The sequence below is a fragment of the Oreochromis aureus genome, linkage group 3, assembly GCF_013358895.1.
Source record: "Oreochromis aureus strain Israel breed Guangdong linkage group 3, ZZ_aureus, whole genome shotgun sequence".
Lineage (NCBI taxonomy): Eukaryota > Metazoa > Chordata > Actinopteri > Cichliformes > Cichlidae > Oreochromis > Oreochromis aureus.
The window spans coordinates 105,715,810-105,736,487 of record NC_052944.1 but is presented as its reverse complement, the minus strand read 5'-3'; the positions used below and the strand labels follow the sequence as shown (position 1 = coordinate 105,736,487).

The 20,678-nt window shown below is 46.0% G+C and overlaps 2 protein-coding genes and 1 long non-coding RNA gene across 3 annotated transcripts in view; 2 read left to right on the top strand and 1 right to left on the bottom strand.

Moving 5' to 3' along the window:
* LOC116313649 (fibroblast growth factor receptor 3-like) overlaps positions 1 to 7,651 on the top strand; it is a 43,194-nt gene extending 35,543 nt beyond the window's left edge. Inside the window, exon 5 of the mRNA XM_039609101.1 lies at positions 7,373 to 7,651. The gene's annotated coding sequence lies outside the window, so the exon portion shown is untranslated. The remainder of the gene's footprint in view (positions 1 to 7,372) is intronic.
* Positions 7,652 to 12,442: 4,791 nt separating this feature from the next.
* Positions 12,443 to 19,129, bottom strand: LOC120438635. The gene is made up of 9 exons (XM_039609061.1): positions 18,987 to 19,129; positions 15,593 to 15,634; positions 15,197 to 15,475; positions 14,886 to 15,116; positions 14,584 to 14,790; positions 14,187 to 14,255; positions 13,998 to 14,027; positions 13,873 to 13,914; positions 12,443 to 13,276 (listed from the first exon to the last, which is right to left on the bottom strand). Exons 1-9 carry the CDS (start codon positions 19,039 to 19,041, stop codon positions 13,050 to 13,052), a joined length of 1,182 nt encoding a protein of 393 aa, XP_039464995.1. The 5' UTR covers positions 19,042 to 19,129; the 3' UTR covers positions 12,443 to 13,049.
* LOC120438725 lies at positions 17,349 to 19,003 on the top strand. The gene is made up of 3 exons (XR_005612084.1): positions 17,349 to 17,446; positions 18,088 to 18,190; positions 18,899 to 19,003. It is a non-coding gene; the product is annotated as an uncharacterized LOC120438725 (long non-coding RNA).
* Positions 19,130 to 20,678: the final 1,549 nt, after the last annotated feature.

Sequence of the window (20,678 nt, the reverse complement as noted above, 5' to 3'; positions counted from 1 at the left end):
ATATGGAGACTGGAAAGAACAAATATAAGGTTTATTGAATGCTCAAGAAATAGCTGAGGCCCGGAAAGTAGAAATTTTAATTGGGGCTTTAAGTGGCGAGGCAAAGCGTCAAGTAAGCGTGTTAGAAGAAAAAAAGATAGAGACCAGATTAGGAAAATATTCACATATCTAGATTCTTTATATGGTGACAATACCTCCCTAGCGGTTCTGAGGTCGCAGTTTTTTAGCTGTATACAAAAACCAAATGAGTCGGTAAAATCTTTTACCTTAAGGTTGAGGGAGTTGTACTGCAGGCTACAACAGCGCAATCCAAATCAAGCACCTACTGAAAAGTGTTTACAGGAACAGATGCTGTTGGGCCTGCGGGAGGGGCCCGTTGTCGCAAAACCCCTGCGAGCCTACGTGCGTCACCATCCAGAAGAGGATTTCGCAACAGTCCATCGGGAGGCGTTGCTTCTAGAGGAGGAACAGCTGGGACACCAGGGATTGCAAACTACGTGCTTGGCAGTGGGTGAGTCCAGGTGTGTTAAGCCACCTTATGAACCAGACTGGAAAGAGACATTTAAAAAAGAAATTATGGAGGATGTCAAGGGTCAAATGCGAGACCTTGTCAAAGATGTTGTTAATGAGATTAAACCGCTCTTGCCACAGCAAAGCCCAGCCGGCTCAGCTTTTAATAAATCAAGGTTTAAGCCAAAGCGTTCTGGGTATGCTAATAACTGGACCCGAGAGGGAGAACCCATTTGTCATCGTTGTAAACAAGCTGGGCATATTGCCAGATTCTGTCCAAGCACACTAGACCAGCAACCACCTTTAAACTAATAAACCCCACTGCAGAGGCCCAGGCGGTGGGGACAAGGGACATTTCCAACAATCAGGGGGCCAGTACAGCTTTTGTGGGAGAATGTCCACTTATTGAGGTGTGTATGGGAGGAGTTAAAATGACTGGATTATTAGACACAGGCTCTCAGGTTACACTGGTGCAACAGCAGGTAATGGATCTCCATTTCCCTGAAGTGAATAAAACTGACACACCTCTGTTGTTCGCCTTAAAGGCTGCCAATGGACTTGAGATACCATACTCAGGCTATGCAGTTATGGATTTTGAGGTAGAAGGGGTGGAGATACCAGGAAAAGGGGTTGTGGTTGTGAGAAATGACTGTTCCACGCACCCTTTAATTATTGGGATGAATGTTATTAGTGCATGCTGGAATGATGTTTTTGCCAAAGGCAAGTCTGCTTTTCACCCTCAAAAGCTGAAGTCCCGCAGAGCATGGAAAGAGGCGTTTGCTGTCTGTCAACAGACTGCCACCACCAAGACTGATGGCTTTCTAGGCTATGTTCGACCTGCTAGCCGCAGAGGAGTCAAGGTGCCCCCGAACTGTGAAGTGATGGTCTGGGGCCGGACATGTAAAGGTAAAGGTGGGACAGAACGTTTGGCACTAGTGGAAGCATTACCTGATGCTGGACCCTGGGGGGTAGCCCGAACCCTGTCAGTAGTCAAAGGAGGGAGGCTCCCCATCCGGGTCTGTAACCCTAATCCATATGAAGTGACTATAGGACGCTATCAGAAAATGGGACAGTTGTATCAGGTGGAGGAGTCGGATGTGGAGGGGGACAGTGATCTTAGCCTGACAGTGGGATCCGATGGTGTGATCGAGGTGGGCGTGGTTGAAGCAGCTGGGCCCAAGAGCCTGTGATCCCTGAAGAGGAGGTGAGTCAACTGATTAACGGCATAGACTTGACCCCCAGCAGAAGGCCGAGCTCCAGACCCTGCTGCAGAGGTGGCGAAAGGTGTTTGCTGTGAATGAGGAGGATTACGGAAGAACTGATTTGGTCCAACACCAGATCCACACAGGTGATGCACCACCCATTAAACAAAAATACCGCCCCTTACCACCACTGATGTACAAGGAGATTAAGATACTCCTAGCAGATATGCTGAAAAAGGTGTTATTCGGGAGAGTAGCAGTCCCTGGGCAGCCCCATTGTGTTGGTGAGGAAAAGGATGGCAGTTGGCGATTTTGTGTAGACTACAGAAAATTAAACGCAGTAACTCATAAAGATGCGTTCCCACTCCCCGAATTGAAGAGACTTTAACATGTCTGACCAGAGCCGAGTGGTTTTCCACACTGGATCTTGCCAGTGGATACTGGCAGGTGGAAATGGATCCCAAGGATCGGGAGAAAACTGCATTTACCACCCCGTTGGGGTTGTTTGAGTTTGATCGCATGCCTTTTGGACTCTGTAATGCCCCTGCCACCTTTCAGCGCCTGATGCAGCGGTGTCTAAGTAGTCATCTCTCTGAATCTGTTTTGGTATATCTGGATGATATAATAATCTACTCACCTGACTTCTCTACTCATCTACAGCAGTTGGAGAACGTCCTGCAGAAGCTGTGGCAACATGGACTGAAGCTGAGGCTGGACAAATGTAAGCTGTTTCACCGTCAGGTGAAGTTCCTGGGGCATCTTGTCGACCAACAAGGGGTAAGACCGGACCCTGAGAAAATCCAAGCTGTTCAGAACTGGCCTGTTCCCTCTACCACCCGTCAGGTCAGAGCTTTCCTGGGCCTGGCAGGTTACTACAGGCGGTTCGTCCCAGGGTTTGCTAGGTTGGCTAGACCTTTAAATGCTCTGCTTGTGGGAATTTCTAGCAGGTCGAGCATGCAGGTCCAGTGGTCTGCTGAATGTCAGGAAGCCTTTGACAGTTTGAAACGTGCTCTTACCGGGCCTCCTATTCTGGCTTATGCAGATTTCCTGGAGCCCTTTGTACTTTATACTGATGCCAGCAATCAAGGCTTAGGTGCTGTGTTAGCTCAGGTGCAAGATGGCCAGGAACGGGTGATTGCATATGCCAGCAGGAGCCTACACCCCACCGAGCGAAACGACAAAAACTATAGCTCCTTCAAATTGGAACTTTTAGCCCTGAAATGGGCCGTTACTGAGAAGTTCAAGGATTACTTGACAGGTGCCAAGTTTGTCGTGTATACTGACAACAATCCCGTGGCCCACCTACAGAATGCTAGACTTGGGGCAACAGAGCAACGCTGGGTGGCGCAGCTGGCATCCTTTGACTTCGAGGTTAAGTACAGGGCCGGAAAAGAGAATGCTAATGCTGATGCTCTCTCTAGGTTTCCCACAGACTGCCAAACAGCCTATATAAACACAACGAGTGCGCCATGTCGGGATCCACAGGGGCTGGTGCCACAGATGAATGACTGGAAGGAGGCGCAGGAAAAGGACATGGATCTGCGCATCCTGAGGGAGTATGTGGAACGGGGAGTCCCCCCGGATGCACCAACGAGGGGATCCCTGCCTAGCCCTGTACAGAAGTTATTACATCAATGGAGAAGGCTGCAGGTTTGTGAGGGTACGCTGTGCAGAGAGGTAAGGGACCCTAACACTAACGAAATGTACCTTCAGATCCTATGTCCTGCAGAGAGACACAAGGAGGTGTGGGAGAAGTATCATGAGGCAGCGGCGCATGCAGGAGTGGAAAAGACACTGTCCAGGATACGTCGCTTCTTTTATTGGCCCAGCATGGAAGAGGAGGTGCGCGAATTCCAGCTAGGGTGCGCTGCGTGTAGCCTGCGAGATAGAAATAGGCCTAGAGCCCCTTTGCATCCCATTATTGTGTCGTATCCCCTTGAGATTGTGGCCTTGGACTTTCTTACATTGGGGAGGCCCACAGACAGGTACCAGAATATTCTGGTGATGACTGATCTTTTCACACGGTACGCCTGGGCAGTTCCTACCAAAGATCAGACTGCTCAGACTGCAGTGCATGCTCTTTGGGCTCACGTGATTCAGACCTTCGGTTGCCCGACCAGGCTACACTCAGATAGAGGTGGTAGTTTTGAGTCTGCCCTGATGTACCAGCTGTGTAAGTGCTATGGCATTACAAAAAGCAAGACCACCCCATACCACCCGGCTGGAAATGGTGGGGTTGAGAGGATGAACCAGACATTGCTGCACATGCTTCGGTCCCTAGAGTCAGAGAGACAACAGAGGTGGCCAGAATATCTCCCAGAGCTCTTACAAGCATACAACAATACTGTCCATAGTGCCACAGGGTATGCGCCGTCGTACCTGATGTTTGGGCGGCATTTGAGACAGCCGGTGGATTTAAACCTAGGTGTTGAGCGGGAATCCCCATGCCACGACCTGGGAGGGTGGGTTAAGGACCATCACCAGAAACTATCTTTTGCCTATGAGATGGCTAGGAAAAAGATGAGGGCAGCAGCCACCCAAAACAAGAGGGCTTATGACCGAAGTGCGCGGGCCCTGCCATTGGTGCCAGGCGAGAGAGTTTGGATAAGGGACAGGAATAGGCAGGGACAAGGCAAGTTGCACCCAGGTTGGAGCTCAGAGCCGTATGTGGTAGTGGAAGAGGTTGGCAATACAGGTGTAGTGTATAAGGTGCAGCCGGAGAAAGGGGGAGGGGAGAAGGTCCTCCATCGGAATGCACTAAAGTTGTGCATTACCCCTGTAGCAGACCACCACCCAGAGGGGCAGGGAGTCAGCCTTGAGGGAGAGATGCTAGTTGAGCCTCCATTTTATGGTTTCGTGCCCAGCACTCCAGCCCAGCAGCCGAGAGAGTTGTCAGAGGTGCGGCGCTCGACGAGGCCTAATTTTGGTCAGCCACCCGCCCGTTACAGATCGCTTGACTAGGGTGACAGGGACTGTCACAGGTAAAATGTGGGGGGATGTCACACAGTGGAAAATTGTGTTTTCATATTTTGTTTTGAATCAGACTGTGTATTGCTACATAGTGATTTTATTTGCATGTTTTATTGCTATAGTGCTCTTGCATGATTGTTTATTGATATTTTTATTGCATGATTTTATCCCCATATTTATACTGTTTCGTGTCGCTGTATAGTATTCTTTTTTTATTCCACTGTGGATTGGACAGATAATCGCGTGCACCTGTGAGGTGGAGGCGTGCCCCCGAGGTGGCCTATTGGCCGCCAAACTGACTTAAGGGAGATAGTGAGCGCAAAGACAAGAGGAGAGACACACGGAAAGCGAAGAGCAGGAAACCGAACGTGTGCAGACGAGCGCATGTATAGAAGGACCGGCCTGCCTGTGCAGTGTCACGAGACTTCCGGCGATCGGCCAGCATAACCCGGCGATTCAGTTCTGACGGACAGAATAGCAACAGTGGGAGGCGACGCGTGAAATCCACAGTAGGGCAGAGGGGACGCCTCTGCCTGCATCCGGCCGGGCTACGAGGGAAGCCGTGTGCGGGTGCGGAGAGTGGCTGGACTGCACGGTCACGCGCCGCCAGGTGGGGATAGGAGCCTCCTCCCTGGCCTTCTGCTGGCGAGATTTTCCCATCCCGGAAGAGGAGCTCCCCTTCTGTCTCTTTCAGCTAAGGAACATTTGCCCGAGTGTGTGTGGTTGGACACTGGGAATAGAGGACTCTGGGGGGGACGTTTTATCGTATAAAAAGGACATTCATTTAGCTTTGATTTTTTTTAATTGTATTTTAATCTCTGCCGGCAGGGCTTTTTAGCGGGTTGGGAACATTTATTTTTATTGTATAGTGGGGATTTTAACTTCTACTTGTGATTCTGGCGGTTCTTCTAAAAAAATAAATGGTGTGTTTAAAGCTGGCCCAGTGTCCGTACTCCGAGCGCTGATTCACTCTCTCCCCTTATGCTTGTATGTATATAGACGTGGTGGCGAAGATTTAGGTCACCAGTTTAGCGGCTACAGGTACAGATAACACAGTGCTAGAATCTCTAGCTGAGACAGGTGACATTTCAGGCTGTGTGTTGGTGGTAACATTATCATCCCAACTCAAAACCTTGTCTAGTAATGAGTTCACAGACTCAGAGGAGAAATATGTCAACGTAACTCTGAGAGGAGATAACATTTATTCACTAACAGTAGAATCGGATCCCCTGAGCTCAGCCTCAATCTCCTGATTGGAGGTGACAGTGCTAAACATTTCAAAAACACCCTGCTTGATATTCTGAGGTAAACAGAATTCTAGTTGAGAAGTTTCACAGTTTGGGTGACCATGACCTGAATCCATATTGTCATTTTTGAGTTTTAAGGTGGGTTCATGATCAGCATTTTCAGTTTTTTGAACATAGGAACAGCAAGCAAAACATGATCACTTGCCAGTTCACACACAGTGTTTTCATACATTATTTAATGTCTTGCCTCCTCTGGCATATCCTTACTTGCTATATAAGCAGAGGGGCCTGGAGGAGAGAAAACACACTCCTTGATGATGGGCTCCAATGCACACACTTCTGTCAGACCATCAACGGAGGGTCTGGCTTTGGAACCGAGGAAACTTCAGGCAGTTCTTCCCTCTTGTTGAAAAAGTTTACATGTTGGTGGAATTTGGTGAGGACTGTCTTTAGGTTTACATGGTTAATGTTGCCAGCTATGACAAGGAAAGCTCCCGGATGCGCAGTCTGGAGCTTTTTGATAGCCTGAGATAGCTCTCCTAGTGCTATGTTAGCATTAGCTTTTGTACGGAGATACACTGCTATAACAAGTATCGAGGAAACTCTCTCGGTAGAACGGGTAACCTTTACTATTAAAAATCCCTCCTGTGGTGAGCAGTGGCGACTCACTTCAGCCAAGTTTGTCCACCACAGTTTGTTGCTGTAGACACACAAACCACCGCCTAGGCTCTTACCAGATAAGGAGGCTTCTCTGTCGGCTCGGTAGCATGCTAGTCCGGTTAGCTGAATAGCCCTGTCTGCAATGTCCGCGTTCAAGCTAAATCCGGATATTACTTGTCTGTGACCACTGAGAACCTAAATAATCCACAGACGTTCAGAAGTGGTAAATGATATCACTGTTGCACTTGATAAGAAACAAGGGAACAGAACCCGCGGGCTCATCACTACAGTCCACTGTGCTTTCTGTGGCTTCCATGGCTGCTGGGTGACCCCCTGTCATGGCTCCTGACACCCACTATCAGATAGTTACATGGAGAAACCTTTGAATACAAATGTGTTCACACACACAGGTGTGGATACAGGTGTACACACAGGTGTTCACAGACACACACTATCTTCCTTGGCTGCTGCCTCAAAGCTTATCCTGCATTGTTGGTCTTGTGTGCTGCTCAGTAACATTCAAGATTTATTTACTGTTACTTATACTTATCTAAGTTGTTGCTGTGGAAAAAAACCTGTGAGTGTTTCCAGCTGTTTCCAGGTGTGTGAAGATAAAAGCTGCACAGCTGTTTGTGCAGCCTCACACATCAACACACACAAAGTTCAACTCCAGAAAAACACTGAAAACAGGAGTGAAGAGCTGCTTGTTACACAGCAGAGGACATGATGGAGGATCAACCTCACTGATGTCTGTCTGTCTGTACTCTGATATTTTGCTTTTAGATGTTGGGATGCAGATGGTGGTTAGAGAAGGGCTAAAGTTTGTAATGCTGCCCTTCAAAATACCACGTGACCTTCCTCAGGGCACCACAGTGGAGTGGAGACACAACAGTGTGAAAGTCTACAAGTGCATAGCTATAAATTTTGGTACACAGCACCAGCCTCGCAGAGATCGTGCAGAGATGGATGGATATCCACTACAACTGGAGACTTCAGTCTGACCCTTAGAGACCCCCACCTCACTGACAGTGGAGTCTACACCTGCACCGTCTACAACAACAATGGACACATGCTGCTACAGAGAGTAGTGACTCAGTAGTGAATCAGACTAATAAATCATGGTTGTGTCCAAATTCATGGGCTGCATCCTCCTGAGGACGCATTTGTAGGCCGATTACGTCACAGCGATGCGACGAAGGCTGTCCAAATTCGTAGACTCTTCCGAATGCAGCTGACAAATGCGTCCTCCCTTTCCCCGAATTTGAAGGATGGGTCGGGTGTATACTTCGTGGCCCACCATATCCCAGAATTCATAGCGCAGCTCAGCCAATTCCAGTTTTCAACAATGGCGGCCACTACTAAATTTTAAAATTACTCTTATTAATCTTTCTGGGTCACAAAATAAACGTTTAACATATTTTCAGGCGAGAATGTAGCTGTGTAAACATCAAGTATCTGCTCGGTTTATCAAGTGATCGCATATTTGCAAAAGTGCTCCAACATTTTCGGAGATGTCTGTTATCCCACCAGCTCGAATAGCTAGCCGGGAGCTCGAGGGTTACTAGAGCCGAGATTGGCAAACTTCCAGCACATCATTTTCAGATCACTGCGGACTTTAGCTACTCAGGTTAAATGTAATATATAAGTCACTTAGACAACCTAAAAATGTTATTGTTTGGCTTTTTTCAGTGTTTTATTTGTCCATGACTAAATCGGTTTGGCTGAGATTAAAGTTATTAGATTAGATTAGATTAGATTAGATAAAATAAAACTTTATTAATCCCCCGGGTGGGTTCCTCCTTAGTTTTCACACAGCTGAATAAACGTCAAACAGAAAACTGATTAAACAGAAGTGTGAGATGTTCGAGAATTTACGTCGGTGTCCTGTTATATTTTAGACAGCAAGGAGCAGACGGCCGAGTTTATTAAACTCCACCGAGAGAGCGGTGACGCAAATCTGAAGGCTAGACCCTCCAATTTCACGGCTTACCGGACCTTCTGAGGACCCGGCCCACGTAGACCACGAAGGCCGGGTCCTCCGAAGGATGCAGCCCATGAATTTGGACACGACTCATGTCAGGTGTAAAGAGATATGATGAGAGTCCATCCTTCTGCTCCTTTACCAGAGAAACTCTGAAATATCTCAGGCACCTACATAACCCAGAATCATCTTCAGTAAACACACAGTCATTAATAAACCGAGAGTGAAACAAAAACCTGACATTGTCCACCAGAGGCCTCAGAGCTTGAGGGTCCTGCACAGTATCTTTGCTGTTCCTAGGACTGCACTCTTCTGTTCAGTTCAATTCAATTTTATTTATATAGCACGAAATCATAACAACAGTCGCCTCAAGGTGCTTTATATTGTAAGGTAGACCCTACAATAATACATGGAGAGAAAAACCCAACGGTCATATGACCCCCTAAGAGCTAGCACTTTGGCGACAGTGGGAAGGAAAAACTCCCTTTTAATAGGAAGAAACCTCCGGCACAACCAGGCTCAGGGAGGGGTGGGGCCATCTGCTGCGACCGATTGGGGTGAGAGAAGGAAAACAGGATAAAGACATGCTGTGGAAGAGAGACAGAGATTAATAACAGATATGATTCAATGCAGAGAGGTCTATTAACATATAGGCGATCGTGGCTCAAGAGTTGGGAGTTCACCTTGTCTACCCCGGCTTGGACAGTCTCGGTCGTTGTGTCTTTGGGCAAGACACTTCACCCGTTGCCTACTGGTGGTGGTCAGAGGGCCCGGTGGCGCCAGTGTTCGGCAGTCTCGCCTCTGTCAGTGCACCCCAGGGTGGCTTAAAATTATGCAATAGTGCAGAATATTTTTAAGGTTATCTGCTATAAAACGCCAGGCCAGGAAAATCTCCTTCATGTTTTTCTGTTCTATTCTCAGTTACTTTGACACAAAGGCATCTGCTGTGATGTTCACAATTCTGATGAAGTCTCACATGTATCAGTACTGATAAATGATCAGAATTATAATATTTCTGACTGTCTGAGGCTAAATTGAATCGAATCAGGACTTTGAGAACCTGTATCAAATGGATTATAGAAATCAGTGATGATACCCAGCTCTAGTGAGCAGCCTAGGCCTGACAGAAGTGGATGTAGCTGTGGGTAATAAGAAAAGATGAAAAGAATGATTGATAACTTTTTTGTTAAGTTAAGGCCTGATCTGAAATTCATAGCCAGCTCTGACACGGTGCCATCAATCTTTGAATGCTGAAAAAGCAGCAGTGTATCCAGAAAACACATTTTATGCTGCAATAAATGCACTGCCCAAGTGTCCCCTCTCCCCACTGCCTTTCACCAACATGCAACAGCAAACAGGTCGTCAGAGGAGTCAAGATTAAGTTTAACATTTTCTACAATATTGACAAAGCACTTTATGCACAAGATTGTTAGTTAATAATTTAGAAATGAATATTGTCTGTATGGACTTCCCCCCAAAGAAAGTGCACATGTAAAACTGCGGTGTTAAGCGATGCTGTTGAAAAATTTGAGTGCGCCTAACTTTTGTGCCGGTACACCTAAATTTTTAAAGTTAGGCGTACCGGTGCGCCCATGTCAAAAAGTTAGTCTAGAGCCCTGCCCACTGATCAAAGAACACTGATCAATGGCCATGAGTCCCATTCACAGAGAGTTGGGGAATGGCTGCAATCACAGTGTTGTAAGATGGCGAAAGATGTACCCTTAGGCCCCCTCCTCGATTCAGAGATGGTCTTTCCCTTTTCACGTAAATGGCCTCCTTGACTCCGCGCTCAAACCAGCGTTCTTCCCTGTCCAGGATGTGTACATCCTCATCATCGAAAGAGTGTCCACTGGCCTGTAGGTGTAAATAGACTGCAGAGTCCTGGCCTGACGAGGTGGCTCTTCTGTGTTGTGCCATCCGCTTCGCCAGAGGTTGTTTGGTTTCCCCAATGTATAAATCCTGGCGATCCTCCTGCACTTAACAGCATACACTATGTTACTCTGTTTGTGTCGGGGGACCCGATCCTTGGGGTGGACCAATTTTTGGCGCAGCGTGTTTTGGGGTTTAAGAGCCACAGAGACGCGGTGTTTAGAAAAAAATGCATCTCAGCTGTTCCGATACTCCTGACACATATGGGATCACTACAGGTTTTCGCTTAGGCAGCGGTTGTCCTTCTCTCCTGGATCGGCTGGAGCTTTCTTTAGGTGCCTTTCCAGCTTTGACAAAAGTCCAGCTGGGATAACCACATTTACTCAGGGCCTTCTTGATGTGCTGTTCTTCTGCCTCCCTGGCCGCTGTGTCAGTGGGGATGGTGTTCGCTCTGTGTTGTAGCATCCTGATGACACCCAGTTTGTGCTCCAGTGGATGATGAGAGTCAAACCTTAGATACTGATCCGTATGTGTAGGTTTACGGTACACGTCAGCTTTTAGATGTCCCCCATTACTGATGGAAATCTCACAGTCTAAGAAGGCTAACCTGCCACTTTTCATATCCTCCCTGGTGAATGTGACGTGTCGGTCATCCGAGTTAATGTGATTCGTGAAATGTAGAACGTCCTGAGATTTGATTTTCACCCAGGTGTCATCCACACCAATGGCTTGGTGGTGTTCCAGGGTAGGATGAATGAGCACAGTGAACACAAACATGAACACAACATCTTGTTTTTAACCAGAGCTGAGCTTATCTTTCCTGAATAAGTTCATTTCTACATAAACGGACAAGTTAGAAAGAGTTCTTAGTCCCAGCAGTGTCTGATCAAACCGATCCTCTATTGAGGAGACAACGCTGTTTCTCCATCATGGTCACATCTTGAGGTCAAAAGTCAAAGCAGCGCTGCTGAAGGTCAAAGGTTAACTGAACCCTGAGCCTCCTGATGAGATCATGTTCTGTAGATGATGAGATGTTCACAGTGAGGAACATGACTCTACAGCTGCTGAACCTCTGTCTGCCTCTCTAACCTGCTCTTTCTATGCCAGCCAATTAAAAAGGAGCTCATTTTATCAACAATTCCTTCAGTTTAAACAGTCCACATGTTTTCTCTCTTCTGTTGTGAGTTAAATATGTTCAGTTGTTATTTACATATTTCAGCGTCCAGTGTTTTTGTACAGTTGGGTGGATTCAGTCCTGTTGGTCTCTCTGGCTCAGGTCCTGGAGCCATTGTTGTCTCTGGCTTCTGTAGTTCTTTGGACAAACCTGGATCTGACCTGTGAACTCTGACCCTCGTATGAAGAAGCAGCAAGCACAAATGCAGTTAACCTGAATCAAATCTGAATTTACTGCTCCAGAGATCCCACTGAGAGCTCCACAGCAGCTGGATCCACAGCAGCTGGATCCACAGGTTTAATCTGGTAGTTTTCCTGACCCGGCCCACCCAGGAGCTGTGACTCCTCCCAGTCTCAGCGGTCAGGTGGATGCTGTGTAAACAGCACTGCACACTGACATGAACAGGGGAAATGTTTGTATCTGTATCTGCTGAATACACTCAGTGATGGAGCCTCAGAGGTCACACAGGTCAGATCTACAGTCAACCTTTAGGGATCTCCTTACCTGGATCACTGAGCGTGCATCAGGACATTTTTACATGGAAACATGTATGATTTTGGTTGGACACACAGCTGTGTTTATTTAGCAGTGACCATGCTATTGGGTAAGAGAATATCCTGAAGTATTAGTGGGAGGGTTTAAAGGGGTGTGTTCATTGTCCAGACCTCAGTAACAAATTTAAAGATGATGAAATTAGTTTTTCACCTCATATGCTGAGGTAAACTTACTGTCTAATAAAAACACATCAGAGTTCAACAGTGTTGCGATCTGTAATAACAGATCATGTGGAGAGAGGAGGGGGATCCAAATGTTAAAACTGAGGCGAGAGTGAGGTTGAAGAGAAAGACAGTCATTTATTGAGGCTGGAAATGTTGACATACATAAAATGTGAAACCAAGACTAGACTCACTGACTAAACTGGGAAAACTAAAGCAAAAAACACGAGGAAAACTGGACCATGAGACCGGGATGAACTAGACCATGACGTGAGAGACACAGGAAATACAGACAATCTGACAGAGGAAAACAGGCACAATAAAAGCACACAAGGGTAATTAGGAAGAGTGGACCTGACGACACAAAGGAAGCAAAACTACACACACTCAGCACAGGACGTGACACTGTCAAAGTAAAACAGGAAACACTAATTCACACAACATGACACAGGAGACGGGAGAGAAGAACTAGATGGATTTGGAAGACAACGGGAAGAGACGCACATGATGGACTGGAGAGAATGTACAGGAGGCACAATACAGACAGAGGAGACAGACACAGAGGACAGACTTACACAGGAAACAGGGATGAAGTGATAAACTCAAACCTAACTAATCCACACTGACAGTAAACATTAGGACTTTTCTCCAATACAGCAAAAGAGGAATCAAGATACAGAAATACTGCAGATGCTGGTACCCTGACACACAGTCTGCAGCTCAGAAGGCATGCTCAGTGGTGACATCATCAGTGACATCATCACCATCTTCAGCCAGTCCCTGACCTCCTCGATCACGCTGGGTCATCTCCATGGAGACGGCCAGTTTGTTCTGTGTCTTCCTGCTGCAGCAGATGGACAGCAGCAGACCAGTGGAGATGCAGTACGGACAGAAGACCACTAGATGGCAGACGAGCCTCAGCACAGACTCAGAGGGGAGAGGAGGAGCTGAAAGAGGAGGACACAGAGGAGGAGTCAGAAGGTCTTTATTACTCAAATTACATCATGAAGTACTTTGAATCCTGCAAACTGTAGACATAGAGCTGCCTGTTATAACCTCACAGAGCCTTGGGCATCTTGCTGTAAGTAAATTTACACTGAAGGTCAGCCTTGTATCTACAGCTCTGACCTTTGACCCAGGTGTACATGTTTGTTGGTCAGATCTGACCCAAACCTGTGGGTGTTGCAGGCCAAGGTTACATTGTTAGAACTGTGGTTTTATGGTCTTTTGTAGTTCCTCATGTGGAAGCCAGGTTTTTTCTTAGTGTTCGAGGACCTTTGAGTGAGTGTGGACACACCAAGAGACTGATTTCCCCTCAAAGTTTCATAAACTTTGAAAAATTTGTTACAATAAAAACTAATTAAAAATTTCTAGCAGGAAAAACTAAACAGAAGCTGAAGCTTTATTTATCAGCTGTAAACATTCAGTCAGATAAAGGAGAGAAGAAGAAGAAGAGGCTGACCGAGGATTGTTAGACATGATGATGGAGCAGCGACCACAGAGCACCTACATCACCTCAGAGTTCCTGTTACCTTCAACTCACCTGTGGAAACGGTCAGAGCAGACAGCAGCAGCACACACACACCTGCAACAGGACAGAGGTCACTAAAGGTCACCAAAGGTCAGAGGTCATGATGAGGACAGACAGGTGTAGGAACATCAGCTCACCTGCAGCAGTCAGCAGAAACAGGCCTGAAACTGAAGAACACACTGATCAGAGATCAAATGGTCACATGACCAAAGAGAAGCATTCAGACTGCAGTGATTGGTTACTGTTCCCACACATCAATAACCCACAGCGCCCTCCAGTGGTGGAAACACAGATAATACATGTGGAGAAACATGAAGGAGACTCACAGCAGAGGCAGACGCTCCGTCTCAGACAGCCGTCACCTCCACAGCTCCACAGGTCTGCTCCCCGACCTCCTACATCACACAGAGAAACATCAGCACAGGAGGAGTAATGGTGCACATCAAACCCATGTGATGGTTCGTGCTGACAGCGTGATGGTGTTTGTTAGACAGTAGGAAGTGCTGTGAACTTGTTGTTCCTGCAGACACATGAGTGGAAGGAAACCTGGGACCAGCTGAATGTGTGATGTGTAAACACAACTCCTCTGTGTTCAAACGCACAAACATTATTGTTCCAACTCCTCCTGCAGCAGGTTTTAAAAGAGTTGATGGGAGCGCGGCTGCTCTCGTCAGCTTTAAGCGATAAAGGAACAAGACTTTTACTTCTGTGCAGGTTTATCACCTTTGAGTTTACTGCAGAGAAACAGAACTCCACCCAGAACCAGAACCAGGAGAAGCCCAGAGACCAGACCTGCTACAACTGGGACCACGAGAGAGGGAGGAGGAGGAGGAGGAGGAGGAGTTTCTACAGGAGGAGCAACGTTTGTGGAGGTGCTTGGAGGAGGAGGAGGACAGTGAGGAGGAGGAGGATGGATGATTTTGGGAGGATCTGCAGGAGAGATGATGAAGATGGTTCAGTCAGTTTATTATCAGGTCACAATGTTACATCAGCTTTTAAACAGGAAGTGATGTCAGTGTTCTGACCTCTGACCCTCAGAGAGCTCTGAGGAGACTTTCCACTCTCATCAGTAGAACATGAGTAGAGACCTTCATCAGCCTGCGTGATGTTAGTGATGATGTGCTCTGGTTTAAGACCAACAGAACTTCCTTTGATGAAGAAATAAGCTGTGACTGTGGCACCATTCCTCTGTCTGCAGTGCAGAATGACATCACTTCCTGTCCTCACAGGAAGTGCAGGGATCTCCAGGATGACACCTTCATCAGACCATCAGAGACAAACAGAGTTAATGAGAGCAGAGTCACACAGAGACAGAGACACAGCTGGAACATCTCACCTGTAGTGTCTGATTGGACACTGAAGGAGACTCTGTCACTCTGCTGTCCAGAGGAGTCCTCACACCAGAAGGTTTCACTGGGAGCAGAAAGATCCACAACACAGTAGGAACCAAGAAGCCTCCCAAAGCCTGGAGCTGCTCCACAGTCCTCAGTGAGTCCTCCTCTGGTCCTCTTCACTGTCCATCCATCAGCTGTCTGTCCATCATCAACACAACTCAGATACACTGAAGAAGATCCACTGAAGACCTGCTGAAGGTTTGGACTGACAGACAGAGACACTGGAGGACACACACACACACGCACACACACACACGCACACACACACACACACACAGTGTAAGTGTATTTGTGTTCTTGTTGGAGTCTCACTGATTGTTTTCACTTCATCAACTCACCTGCAGAAACAGTCGGTGCAGACAGCAGCAGCACACACACACCTGCAACAGGAGGTCAGAGGTCACTAAAGGTCAGAGGTCACAAACAGGCAGACCACAGTCCGGACCCAGACCCTGTCAGATCCAAACCAACAACCAAATCAGATTTTCCAACCTGCAGTCAGCTGATGTGACTAACGTGGACCTGAAGCTTGTAAGAGGTGACCTTCCACCACTGAGACGAGTTTCTCAGCTTTGACTCTGAGCATCGTCACCATGTTTGGCTCCACACACTAAAGCAGTTTTCTCCACAGTCAACATAATCACGGCTAAATATGGTTCCCAGCTCATCAGTGAGCTCCTCCACATGTGTGTGAGGCTCTGAGTCAGCCAGGGTTAAAATCCTGGCAGCACAAGCTGGAGCTCAGTTTACTCACAGAGCAGAAACGTGCAAAAGCACAGGAGAGTGGAAACTGTGGTTGAGATGTGTTACCAGTAAAACTGAGACACAGTCAGTGTGTGAAACAGAAAAGAGGAAATTCAAGTTCTTTCTCTTTTATTTATCTCCCTTTGAACATGCATCACATTGTATTATGTTAAAATGGAGCATTATGCACATGGACAGTCTTACATATGTGTTTACTTCTATGTTGCATCTACATATCTGTATCTGTGTGTTTATGTTTGATCCTCTGGACTTTAGCTTCAAGACGTTGTCTCTGACACGACCTCTTTAAACTATACTTTAATATACCTGGTTTACATGATCATTACACACACACACACACACACACACACAGTTACCAAGACTACGTGAAGTACCCTCAGCAGATCTACTAGATGATGTGAATGCAGGACCACATCTACTGCAACCAGCTCATCTACACCACAGCAGGAGAGATCAGTGAGATGCTACAAGCAGCAGTGGCCTCCATGGAGAAGGAGACTAGAGGCCAAGGTCAAAGTATCACGGAGGGAGGCTGAAGTGGTCTTGAGCAGCAGTTCTCCAGGGTTTATGATCAGCATTCAAGTTTTTTGGACATATTTGGTTGTTTTCTCACTGGTTTCCAGTCGAGTGGAAGTCAGCAGGAAGTCACATGTAGTTAGTAGGATTAGCATCATATTCAGAACAGGGTGCTCTCTGTGGCCTGTGCAGAGCTCTTTAAGGTGGATGGAAGAGTCAGCACTGAAAATCCACCCACGAACAGACCTGTACCTACCCCCATCACTCCCACAGATGGTTTTAAAGGTGAGTGAAAAGTGTCAGCAGTAATACAGAGATGCTATTTCCTGAGGAGTTTGTACTTTTTCACATATTTTTTCATGTATTTACATTAATATTCCTATTTTTCCTTAAAGGAAATCACCTCCAGGAAGGCTGTAGTCTTGTCTGTGAAACGGTGACATTTGTTCTAAAGACCAATCACATACATAACAGTGGCACAGTCAGGCTGCCACACTGAATGTAGTCAAAGGGATGTTTTTTAATGAAACTAGTTTATGGTTTAATCACCAGGCGTTGTGTTTTATACACCATAACATATGAACTGCATCTTCTTAACCTCTGTATTTATTTTAATTCTTTGTGGCAGCTTTTCACATGACATCAAACTCTTACACGTCTAGAAAAGGAGCTGTTGGACAGAAAGACATCAGCTGAGTGGGAAGTATTTTGGTTACAGTTTACTTCCCACAATATATTAGTAGCTGTCACATTTATATTAATCAGGCTGAACTTTAATCATAATTTAGATCAAACTGTTTTACTTGCTGTTTCCTTTGTGCTTTGGTTTCCTGTCTTCTGTTATTAGACCTGAGATGTGACTGCTCTGTGCTGTTGCTGATGACTCCAGTTAATCCTACAAGACATGCTGTGTAAGTAACAAACAACAACAGTTTGGTCTGCATTTATTCAAAGATCACATCCCACAGACTTAGTTTAGAGGGTCCACACTGTCTGCACTGTATATAGTGAAGTCTGCAAGTTTTTGAACAGTGAAATTTGTTTTGTCGCCAAATTATTCTGCAGATCATCAGAATAAGTTATTGGCCATGTTTGCAGAGCCCTTTTAAAAATATGCTTTCATGACATTATCGTGTTTGAGGGGATAGGTTAATTGGACAATCCAAATTGTCACTAGGTGTGAATGTGTGAGTGAATGTGAGCGTGAATGGTTGTCTGTCCCTGTGTGTTGGCCCTGCGACAGACTGGCGACCTGTCCAGGGTGTACCCCGCCTCTCGCCCTATGACAGCTGGGATAGGCTCCAGCGCCCCCCGTGACCCTGGAAAGGATAAGCGGAAGCGAATGGATGGATGGACATTATCGTGTGTCGGGTGGTGGTGACCACCAACACACAGGTGACATTCACTGATAGCAGTGAATGTCACCTCTCTGGTGGGGGTGGAGCCTGAGATTGAGTCTAAACTGAGGTCTGTTCTATAGCAAATGCAAAAAAACATGTTTTAATAAAGCAAATAAGTTGTTGTTCTAAAGAATCTGATTGTTTGCTTGCAGGACACCAGCAGAGATGAGTCCTTCATCACAGATGGTTGGTCAGTGACCTGCAGGTCGAAGGTCATTGCATCTCCAGCCCACATCCACTGCCACTGTACTGAAGGTAAGTTAAAGACTTTCTGCTGCACTTACATTTGGATCAGCTCGATCCATGACAGTCATTCAGGCAGTGATGCCTGGACTGGAAACAAGCATCCTTAAAATATTACAACACACCAGCTCCTGTGTTTGAATGTAAAACAAATGTGTTGTTTGATCTGGAGACTGAACAATAAATACATTTTATTTTGATTATAGAAGTAATGTAACTACAAATAAACCTAATAAACTAATAATAATAAACTAATAATAAGAATAATTAAATCTGAGACGTTGTTTCATTGTAAGATTATAACAGTGATGACAGTATAACTGTTGTTGTTCAGCAGAACAGTGTCCAGGATGTTGGCTGTTGTTTTACATTTCAAAATAAAAGTTGGGCTGATTTAAACACCATTACAAGAAGTGTTGTTAATTATTCTTTTTGAATCACATTTGCATACAGTGTTATATTAATATAAGTTACTACAAGTTGTTCTTTAATGTAGCAGAACTTGACATGTTTGTCAGTGGGTGAACAATCAGTGTTACACAATCATCAAGTTATTCTTAGAACTGTACACTTAATGAATAAGTTGTCCTAATATAATCATCTTAAGCTTTACTCTGTTTTTTTTGAGGCAACAAGTTTTATTAGCTGTTTTTTAGTTCTGGGAGCTAATTAGATTTCACAGTGTGGATTTAGTGTCTGTGTCTCTGTCCTGCATCACAGTTTCCCACATTCCCGGCTGTGTGTAGTAGAGGTTCCATTCAGTTTAATGCTGATGAATAAATGAGCAGCAGCTCTGAGTTTGACTCACCGAGGAGCAGAGAGACACACGGAGTCTTCATCGTGTCTGGATGACGACTGAACATCAGTCTGAGCAGCAGCGAGACGCCTTCAGCTTCATCACTTCCCCTTTAACAAGTTTAACACATGAAGTGTTTCACTGGAAGAGCTCCATGTCGCCACACTGTGTGGTTGGTGAGGGCGGGGCTTACTTTACTGCGCCGCAGCCTGTAGTTATCATGTACCAAGCTAAAGTTCATCATTGTCCCAGCATACACACACTCAGGAAAAGGACAAAGCCCACCATCAGAACCATGAACACCTTATCTGAGGAAGCTCTGGCTCAGCTGCAGGACTGTTTTGCGCTCACAGAGTGTCTCTGAACAGGATGACCTAGAGACTCACACAACCGCAGTGCTGGGTTACATCAAACACTGCATGGACACTGTCAGCACAGAAAAGCGCGACAAACCGTAAACCCTGGATGACAAGTCAGGTTCAGGCATGTTAAAGGCAACTCTACATACAAATCTGGGGACCAGGACATGTACAGCAGAGCAAGAGCAGACCTTAAAAAAGGCGTCAGAGCAGCAAAACTGGACATTTCAAACAAGTTATCAGATCTCCTCTCTGATAACGACTCCAGGAAGGTATGGGAGGGCCTGAAACACATCACCAACTACAAAGGCAACGGGACAAATACAGATAACATGGACATCTCATTAGCAGAGGAACTTCCACTGCAGACACCCCCACCATGCACACTCCCACAGCCTCCTGTGAGCACAGCAAACACACATTTAGCCTCCAAGAACAGCAGGTTCACTGTGTTCAGAGCAATAAACTGCCTCCCATAGGAGCTCAGTTTGAGTTCTGTTTTTTCTCCTCTTGTACCTGATGTGGGTAATTTCCTTTGTTTTTCCTACCATTCCACCTCTCTGACCTGTCTTCACTATGTGAATGTTTGTGCTGTGTACGTGTGGTCGGTAGGGGTCCAGTTTCACTGCAAGTAATTGTACGTGTAACATGCAACATGTAATGTGTAACTTTACATGTGACAATAAAGATTGACTTTACCACAGGGGTGTGTGCTGAGTCCTCTCCCATACACCATCTACACCAGTGACTGCACCCCCATGCATCATCAACATCATCATCACATCTGTCAGCAGGTGTTTCCACTTCCCCTTTATTTAAGTCCTCTGTTTTGTTCAGTGTCAGCTCGTCTGTTCTCCTCCTACCACGTCACGTCAGGATTAAGCCTTTCACGATGCTCAGGTTATATTCATGTTCATGTTCTTCAGAGTTTGTCTCACACACCTGTGCAGAGTTGTGTTCATGTCACTGTTTAATAGTCAGTCATTCCAGTTTAGGCTTTAATTTAGTTTTGTTCCCGTTCGCTTTGTGTCATCAGCCACAATAAAAGGCTGGCTTTGTGTTTAAAACTTCAGCTGCTCTCTCTAGTGTCTGTTTGTGGGTCCATCCCACTGTTACCCCGCCATGACAGAGGTTTAGTTAAAGCTTTATGGACACTGTGTGTGGAGTCCCTAATGTGGGATCTGTACTTGTGATCAGCAGTATATTCTCCACACTACAGTGGAGACTATGTCTGCTGAGAAAATGTTTTTTACAAACACAGTTTCTCTCATGTTTCACTTACAGAGAAATCATTTATGACACACCTCCAAATTTCTTTGTCCATTAAGTATAAAAAGAAAACACC

What these genes read in the sequence shown, in the direction of transcription:
- LOC120438635 (XM_039609061.1), bottom strand. Translation starts at nt 19,041, where the DNA reads ATGTTCAGTCGTCATCCAGACACGATGAAGACTCCGTGTGTCTCTCTG. An exon ending in TGTCCAATCAGACACTACAG is followed by an intron (nt 15,117 to 15,196) that starts GTGAGATGTTCC and finishes GGTCTGATGAAG; the next exon opens with GTGTCATCCTGGAGATCCCT. An exon ending in TGCTCTGACCGTTTCCACAG is followed by an intron (nt 13,277 to 13,872) that starts GTGAGTTGAAGG and finishes CTCCTCTTTCAG; the next exon opens with CTCCTCCTCTCCCCTCTGAG.